We start from the raw sequence: 10,304 nt of genomic DNA, 5'->3' as shown, positions 1-10,304 counted from the left end.
CTGTCTGAGAGATTTTTTTTTTCTTTTTGAAAGGTGACCTAATACACTGATATTTTTTATTTTTCTTCTTTTTTTTTGTTTTGTTTTGCTTTTTATGACAGTTATAAGAAATATTCTATACAAGCATAGAATGGTTTTTTTCATTCATCAAAGCATTCATATTATCACCATTATACCGACAACTACGCTACTTGGAATCATCATCATTATATAGACGGTTATATAACTTAACACACAGCCCTCCTCATCATCTTCATCAATAATAACAATAACAATAATAATGATAATAATAATAATAATAATAATAATAATAAGGCAAGCCAGCGGAATGATTAGCATGCCAGGCGAAAATGCTTACTGACATTTCATCCCACTTTACATTCTGGGTTCAAATACTGCTGAGGTCAACTTTGCCTTTTATCTCTTCGGGGTCAATAAAATAAGTACCAGCTACATGGCTGGGATCAATGTTACTGATTTATACCCTCCTCAGAATTGATGGCCTTGTGCCAAAATTTGAAATTATTATTATTATTAAGTGAGAGAGCAGTGCATGCCATCAAAGTGACACAGGGGTACAAATATATGAAGCCCAGTATACCCATCATGACTACCCATCTGATAAGGGTACACCAGGCACATGCATCACAACCATATGTGTGCAACATGGTGATCTCATATTAAGATAAACAGTGCATGACCTTGCAGGTAGGGCCCAGTTAGAATTTTCTTCAAGTTGAGTAGCCCATCTCACTCAAAAGGTCTCTGAATAACATTCGTTTGTTTCACCCATGTTTCCAAATGTGAATTATTCAAACCCCAAAGAATTCCTCTCAACACTTGGCTATGATGCTCCCCCATTACTTCTGATTGAGATCAGAGATGCACATATCGTCAGCCACCAAGGGACATGCTGAGCTGATTAAGGTCAAGCAACTGACAAGCAAATCTGTGGTATTGAGTAATTACTATTATTATTATTATTATTATTATTATTATTATTATTATTACTAGCAGAACCTGTGAATATTTTACAGAATTAATAGTAAACTTCTTGGGTTATTCCTGCAAACTTTGTCCAAAAACCCTGAAAGCGTAGCCCGTGTTGTGTCTGTATAGAAAGATAGTCACTCATCTGCTATTCATTGAAAAGTGAGGGAAATTGGAATACAATGATTACTTAATGCACGTTTTATATATACTTTACATACTTGATGCACAATTTTATAGACTTAATATGCAGTGTTCATAAAATAAATATTCAGTCTTATTTTCCCATTTTTGCCATAAACAGGAAAAATTGGATTTTAAAATTCACATTGTCACACTTTCATATCTAGAAAACAAAAATTTTATAGTAAAAAATGTTATTTTAAATATAGGGGTCACAATTTTACGGGGGTAAAAATTTAATGCAACATTGCATACTCTGAAAACCACATCAGTGATAACTTATAAGCCAAGGCAATGGTTCAGAGCCAATACACATTTCAATTTGCATACACTTTTGAGTCCAATACTGCTTTTCAGACTATGTTCTTCATGTAAGGTCTCCTTCTTCTTTTCTCTTGTATGTCAGTGTTGATAACTTTAACTTTCACAGCAGATAATTTGTGAGCTCTTAAGAATGCAACATATAGCTGACCCTGGCTGAATACAGGTCCAGGCAAGAATAACTCCACTTTGTCAAATGTTTGCCCTTATGATTTATTGATAGCCATTGCATATGGCAGGCGAACAGGAAACTGGTTTCTTTCCAAAGTGGATGGCAAGTTGGGGATATGCAGACGTTAAGTGATAAGTGATATAAAAAACTTAGTTCAATGGAAAAAATTTTACTTTTCACTAAGCACTCACCATTGTTACCACCACCACCATCATCTCTCTCTTCCTCTCTCTCCCCTCTCTCTCTCTACCTTTCTTTAATCTCATTATCAGAACATCACCCCTTTGCTAAAATTGTATTCCTAACACTCCTCTATATCACTACCTTCAACTAACTTTCTTAACCATGTAATTAATATTACGTTCCCCCTCCCTACCACATGTCATGGGACACTTCTTACTCTGTCTTTTTTCTCTTCCTCTCTTTCTTCCTCTCTCTTTCTACCTGCTATTATCTACCTGCCTTATCCTTTTTATTCTCACCCTCTTTTCTTTCTCCCTCTTTTTCTCTAATCCCATGAAAGTGCTACCAACAGACTAAGTAACGAATGACAAGCAGAATTATTATAAGATTATTATCATCATTATTATTATCATTATTATTATTATCATCATTATTATTATTATTATTTTACACCTAATTTTTCATGCAAGCTTGAGTTAGATAAGTTGTGACAATCTGAGTCAGTTCTAATTCAGATTTACTACCCTCTTAGACAAGTGTGTAACATGTCCCACTAGTGAGTATAGTGTGCTTTCTATGGCTAGAAGATCTTCCTGTTACCAACCACTTTACAAACTTTATTTTATCATAACATCAGCACCAGACTGGTTGTTTTGTCCTTAGCCAGACTGAAGAGTCCCCTCTGTCATATATTGTCACTATCTTTTGATTTGGAGAGGTTTCTTATTTTTTCTTCCAACATACCCATTCATTATGTCAGGTAAGATTGACAACCTTGTCAAGAATACATTGCAAAATAACTGGAAACCATAAAACAGACAATAGTAGATATCATTTTTATGTATAGCATAAGCCAGACAATGCATTTGGGAGTGATGACTTTTAAACAACATGCTTGACAAAGTTTGTTTCATAAATACACTTTACTAAATCTGAGGATGCACCATTGAAAAATAGTTGTTTTGATTAATTTGAAATTCCAATATTTTTACAGATCTCAGATTTCCATATCCTAGTTTGAGAACCCCTGTTTTAACCAGTACTATGAGTACTAAAGAGGTTGTTTTATTCAGACAAGACTAAACAGACTCCCTTCTTTGCATTGACTTCATTTGTTTGCTCCTTTTTTCTTTTCATGCACACAATTTCATATGTAGACAGGAGACATTTTCTATCATATCACTGATACTAGTGGGCATAGTATGGTATCTAGTAAAGCAATATTATATAAGCAATTAAATGACTATGATTCAGTATTACTGCTAATTTATACATAGTTATGGTGAAACTATGATACTCAGTGTTTATTACTTTCTGGACTTGCAATTACAAGAGAGAGAAAGAGGAAGGGCATCCAGTCATAGAAACCAAGCCAAAACAGGCTATGGAATGTGGAGCAGTCGCTGGCCTTGTCTGTTCCTGTCAAGCCTTGCACTCCATGCCAACCTAGAAAATGGATGCTAAATGATGATGATGATATTGTTTATGGAAATTAGTCCAAACAGTAATGCAGTAGTATGAATGCCACTCAAATATAAATTTAGTATAAACAACAATTTCCTGCTACCTAAAAAAACAGAAGTAGGTAAGTGGATTATAAAAAAAAATTACAGTTGCTGACCTGTGTATTTTGCCGACACCAGTCATCCCAGTATCTCCTACATTGATGTAATTGGTTAAATCAAGGGTTGTTAATGGCACCTCTGCAAGAAGGAAAGAATAATTTTAACACAAAAGAGTAAAATACCAAAATTAAAATTATAACTAAATTAAAATATTTTATTTCTCGTTGTTGTTGAAGTTGTCATGTCACAGATCACCTTAGATCAAAAGATGTTCTGGCTGTGTATTTTTTATCATTTGTTCCAGTCATCAGACTGTGGCCATGCTGGGGCACCACCTTGAAGAATTTTGGTTAAATGAATCAACACCAGTACTTACTAATTTATTTTAAGCCTGATACTTATTCTATCAGTCTCTCTCTCTCTACTAAGTTATAAGGACATACACACACCAGCAACAGTTGTCAAGCAGCAGTAGGGAACAAACAAGACACAAAGACAGACATACACACACACACACACACACACACACACACACATATATATATACATGATTACTGAACAGTGAGAATAAACGATCACTACTTGATTGGTGGATAAGTATTCCTTATTTGTGGCTTAACTAGGCTACCAATGGATTCATTGGTAGCCTTGTTCCCTTAAAATGGCTCCCTTAAAATGTAAGAAGTTAACGATCAAAAAACTTGCCTGATGGAGGGGGGGGATACTTCTCTGGAGATATTCCGCTGTTCAGCTCTTTTTTACATATAAATTTTTTTTTTTTTACTACGCAATTTTTGATTACTAGATATGAAAGTATGACCATGTAAATTTTTAAATCCAATTTTTCCTCTTTATGGCAAAAATGGAAAAATAAGACTGAATATTTATTTTACGAGTGCTGCATATTAAGTCTATAAAATTGTGCATCAAGTATATTAAGTATATATAAAATGTCCATTAAGTAATCATCGTATTCCAATTTCTCTCACTTTTCAATGAATAGAAGATGAGTGACTATCTTTCCATACAGACACAACACAGGCTATGCTTTCAGGGTTTTTGAATAAAGTTTCCAGGAATAACCCAATAGGTTTACTATTAATTCTGTAAAATATTCACAGGTTCTGCTAGTAATAATAATAATAACTGCTCAATACTACAGATTTGCTTGTTAGTTGCTTGACCTTAACCAGTTGTGCATGTTCCTCAGTGGCTGATGATATGTGCATCTCTGATCCCAAGCAGAATGGGGGAGCATCATAGCGATGTGGACACCTTGGGCATGTGTCTTCAACTATAACCTCAGCTCGACCAAAGCCTTGTGAGTGGATTTGGTAGGCAGAAACTGAAAGAAGCCCGTGTATGTGTGTGTGTGTGTGTGTGTGTGTATTTCTGTCTATTTGTCCCCCACCATTGCTTGACAAGAAGTGTGCTCGTGTCACTGAAAATTGGTGGTTCAGCAAAAGGGACTGATAAAATAAGTACTAGGCTAACAAAAATAAAGAAGTCCTGGGATCAATTTGTTCAACTGAAACCCTTGAAGGTGGTACCCCAGCATGGCCACAGTCAAATGACAGGTGTAAAAGATAAAAGGTAAAAAATAGTGTAGCTTACTATATTACAGGACCATGTAGTGCAAGGAATTATGATAGTGTTATGTGACACAGGATAGTGAATTATAGTGTAATATTAAGAGTACCAAAAGATCATTTATTTTCAAGCAAACACTCTTATGTTATACCACAAGAAGATCCCTGTCAAAGTATCAGGGACTTACATCAGAGGCTTAATAAACCTTGCTCCACTGTGCAAGACCATCTCAAGCAGATTGAGAAAATGTATAGAGAAGGGAAGTGGGTCTAATGAGCTGTCCACCAAAAATTAAGCAGCATGTTCAAATAAGATAACCCAAGAAAAGATAAATCCATTAGGCTGGGAAGCTCCACCTCAACAGGTGGAGCTTCCCAACACTATCAGATTTTTACTTATTCAGGTTACTTGAACACTTTACCTGTAGAAAAACATTTAGAAGTAGGGATGATGCTGAATCAACCCACTAAACATATTTCTCATCTAAAGAACATGATTTTTTTTTTGCCCAAGAAATCAGAAAACTGGTTTGGAGGTGGGGATAAATACTAGAGCTAATAATGGGGATTATATTTTGAATACATAGATATATTTACAATATGTTTTATGTAGATTTCAATGTTACATGACATGCAACATTACTTTTTGGTACCCCAAATAATATAGTCAGAGTAGTATAGTGTAATACCTGGAGGAGTTCTGGTATTTTTTGTAATGATTGAAATAGATGTTTGTTTGTGTCTGGAAGGTAGAAATTATTCCAATACTTTCATATTCCAATATGTTTATACTCTTAAATTTCCATATTAACTGTTTGGTTGTTTATTTCAGTAGAAACTAAGTCTCTCTCTCTCTCTCTCTCTCTCCCTCTCTCAAAAAAAAAAGAAAAAGAAAAAAAAACTCATTTCTTGCACTATTTCTCTTCCCAAGACAACTCTGCCTGTTATTACAAAGAATATACTGATCTGTGTATGTTATTATACTTAGTCTTGCTCTGAAGATTAAATATATGAACCAAATGGAAAATATAACATGAATATCAAATGTTTCATCTAGTTCTTTTTTTTTTTTAATCTTTTACTTGTTTCAGTCATTAAACTGTGGCCATGCTGGGGCACCACCTTGAAGAATACATTTTTAGTCAAATGAATTGATCCCAGTACTTATTTTTCTTCTTAAGCCTGGTACTTATTCTATCAGTCTCTTTTGCCAAGCTGTAAAGTTACGGGGATGTAAACACACTAGCACTGGTTGTCAAGTGGTGATGGTGGTGTATGAACACACACACACACACATACATATATATGATAGGCTTTTATCAGTTTCCATCTACTAAATCCACTCAAAAAGCTTTTGGTTAGCCTGAGGCTATAGTAGAAGGCACTTGCCCAAGGTGCCAAACAATGGGTCTGAACCCAGAACCATATTGTTGGGAAGCAACTTTCTTAAAACCATGCTTGCACCAATGGGGACTTTTCTCTTTGTTTTTTGGCATCCAATTAGCTCTCAAATAAATTCCTGTAATTTTCTTGAACATTTAATAACAAACTTCATATTGCAAATTCCTTTCAAAATTGTTAGCTCCTACTGCCATTTAATGGTAGTATGTATTTTGTGTCTGGGATTTAGAATAGCTACATAGTATCCTTGAGTGATATAATAAGTGATTAATATTATTGGCAACAGGAAGAGCATTCAGTCAGAAAACAGTGCCTCACAAGGCTTTGGTCTGCAATGGGCTATAGTTGAATACTGTTGCCCATGGTGCCACACAAAGACGAGTGGCTTTGTGGTTAGGCTGTTGCACTCAAGATCTTACGATCATGGTTTTGATTTGCAGATCAAGTAGTGTGGGGTGTTCTTGAGCACCTCATTTCACTTTGCTCCAACCCATTCAGATGTAAATGGTTTTCAGCAATAGCTGGGAAATAAACCCTGAGATGGACTGGTGCCTGACTCAGCAGGGACAATTGTGAGTTCAGTCACTTACATGCCATGGAAAATAGGTTAAACCCTTAGCATTCAAACCATCCATATCCAGCCCAAATATTTTACCTATTTTATTGTCAACTCACACTTATGCTACAATATTATTCTAAAAATAAACAATCACATCATTCAGATCTCAAAGCTACAAGATAATGCATGACTAATTCAAATCAATGTGAATAAATAAGCATTACACTTGATAGAGTAATCTGAATACTAAAGGGTTAAACTCTGATCATGGAAATCCAGATTAAACTATTCATCGTCATCATCAACAGCAACATCCGTTTTCCATGCTGGTATGAGTTGGATGGCTTGACAGGGACTGGCTAGGCAGAAGACTACACTAGGCTTCGCTGTCTGTTTTTAAGCCTGGATGCCATTCCTAACACCAACCATGAAAAGAATAAAGTGCCACACAGTATGACTGAACCTGAAACCATGTGATTGAAAAGTAAATTTCTAAACAACACAGCAATGCGTGTGCCTAGCCATATACACACACATACACACACTTGACAACATTATTTGTATTTGTAATGCAAAGTGATAGCTATTAACAAAACTGAAATATCTTGTTTCACAAATCATGTTTTCCCTACAAATAATAAAAAGGAAATGATAAAAGAAAAAAAAAAAACAAAGCAAACCTACAAAATAATGGGAAGCAACTGCAAATTTATGTATGCTTCTGTCATATGATGCTCATTCCGAAACTATTTCCTAAACTACTAACATTAAAATCATATTACTTCAAAGAAGTAAAGAATATCTCTCAAAATACAGTAACATACAACTGCATGTTGTTGTCACTTGGCAGCTGCTGCTACTCATGACATTATCAACATACTGCTGAAGTGATTGGCAATTAGTACATCCAAAACACTAATAAAAATAATAATAATAATAATAATAATAATAATAATAATAATAATAATAATAATAATAATAATAATAATAATAATAATAATAATAATAATAATAATAATAATAATTTTCTATTATAGGGACGAGGCCTAATAATAGTCATCATTTTCATCATCATCATTATTATTACTATTATTACTATTATTGTTATTGTTATTAATAATAATAATAGTAAGGTGAGCTGGCAGAATTGTTAGCACACCGAGTCAAATGCTTAGTGGTATTTCGCCTGCCATGACGTTCTGAGTTCAAATTCCGCCGAGGTCGACTTTGTCTTTCATCCTTTCAGGGTCGATTAAATAAATACCAGTTATGCACTGGGATTGATGTAATTGTGACAAAAATTTGAAATAATAATAATAATTATTATTATTAATGAAAGTGATAATGAGGTGAGCTGGCAGAATTGTTAGCACACCGGGCAAAAAGCTTGGCAGCATTTTGTCTTGCTTTATGTTCTGAGTTCAAATTCCGCCAAGGTCAACTTTGCCTTTCATCCTTTCAGGGTTGATCAAATAAGTATCAGTAATGCACTGGGGTCGATGTAATCGACTAGCGCCTACTTAACCCCAAAATTTTCAAGGCCTTGTGCCTAGAGTACAAATAATAATTATTATTATTGTTATTATTGAGTGAGAGAGAAATTAATGTCAAAGTGACACTGGGATATTAAATATATGAAGCCCAATATACCCATCATGACTATCCTTCTAATAAGGGTACACCAGGCACAGGATCACAAATAGGTGTAATATGGTGATCTCATATCAAGACAAACAGTACATAAACTTGTAGTTGGGGCCCAGTTAGAATTTTCTTCAGGTCGAGTAGCCCATTATTATTATTTCTTGTGTTTTTAATAATTTCTATAAAACTGGCTTGATTTTCTTTTTGCAGGATATGAGCAGTGCCTATTAAGGTAGTTATTTATTTTTTTCTGTGAAGTGCTGATATATTTGATTTTGAATTGGTCAATGCATTGTGGCAGCTTCTTTGTGATGGATGCCAGCACTTCTACTACTACAGGAATAAACTCAGTAGTGGTGTTACGCATTCTTCCTAGTTCTAACTTCAAACTCTGCATAGTTGGTAATTTTCACAACTTCTTTAGCTGGTTACCTGGGGTTGCTCTATCAATAACAAAAGTTTCAAGAGAATATTATGTCCAGTCATCAGTGTTATGTCCATTTGTACATTAAAGTCCTACAGAATTTTAGCATTTCATGGGTGCTGGTGCCCACCCGTGTGTGTGTGTGTGTGTGTGTGTGTGTGTGTGTGTGTGTGTGTGTGTGTGTGTGTGTGTGTGTGTGTGTGCACGCGCGCATGTGGTGTGTGTGTGTGTATAGATATAGATACGACAGGCTTCTTACAATTTCCATCTATCAAATCTCCTCAAGGCTTTGGTCAGCCTGAAGCTATAGTAGTATACATACCCAAGGTGACATGCAACAAGACTGAACCAAGACTACATGATTTGGGAAGTAAGCTTCTCAACCACACAGCCACACACACACAAACACACACACACATACACACACACACACACACACACACACACACACCCACACACCCACACCCACACACATTTAATATGGAAAAATGCCATAACATAGTTGAGTGATAATTAATAGAAAATATTAACATGATTGTCACTTCAACTTGTTTTATATCTGTGAAATATAGATGAATAAAAACAAAAAATACAGACAGTTTCAGATACATGGAAAATAAAGAAAGAAAAAAACTGAGAGAGAAAATCTTGCATTAAAGTGAAAATAACAAGTCTGATTCTTTGAGTATATTCATTGCCAATAAGTTTTAAATTTGAAGTCACCTTTGCCATATTATCATACATTATGTAGAATATATATAGCCCTTATATACATACTGCACCACTTCACCATGAAATAAAATTATAAAAACTATCTCTTGATTCTCTTTTAGCGCTAGCAGCATTTAAGTTTGTTTTGTAACAGATCAAAAAGAAAATTAATAACTAGCTTTAAACACCCTACAGGTGGAGAGGAAGAAGAAGTGTATGCAGAATATGTATGCAGAATATGTATGCAGAGGTGTATGCAGAATATGTATGCAGACGACAAGCCGAGGTACAAACCTGAAAGATGCAATATTCCTTCGTCTGTAGTCTGGTGACGGCTGGGTAATTTAATTTCTTTCAATTTCAAAGCTGGAAAAAGCAGAAACATAAAGGTAATATCGAGAAAATAAAAAAAATATTAAAAAAATTATAAATTAAAATAAGAAGATAAGAAAACAAACAAATAAAACCTGGCATAACGCATGTAATATATTCCTCCTATCACTGAAAATTGGAGGTAACACACAAAGATTAATGAAAAAGACATACACTGATATAAATAATA

General features: G+C 34.7%; 1 protein-coding gene across 1 annotated transcript in view; it reads right to left on the bottom strand.

The window, feature by feature from the left end:
• Positions 1-10,304, bottom strand: part of LOC106872789 (uncharacterized) — a 423,364-nt gene that overhangs the window by 31,157 nt on the left and 381,903 nt on the right. Inside the window, exons 18-19 of the mRNA XM_052969923.1 lie at positions 10,037-10,108; positions 3,471-3,552 (exon numbers count right to left, since the gene is read on the bottom strand). Coding sequence (XP_052825883.1) covers positions 3,471-3,552; positions 10,037-10,108 — 154 coding nt within the window. The remainder of the gene's footprint in view (positions 1-3,470; positions 3,553-10,036; positions 10,109-10,304) is intronic.

Source organism: Octopus bimaculoides, chromosome 1 (genome assembly GCF_001194135.2).
Source record: "Octopus bimaculoides isolate UCB-OBI-ISO-001 chromosome 1, ASM119413v2, whole genome shotgun sequence".
NCBI lineage: Eukaryota > Metazoa > Mollusca > Cephalopoda > Octopoda > Octopodidae > Octopus > Octopus bimaculoides.
This window is presented reverse-complemented; position numbering and strand designations above follow the sequence as displayed.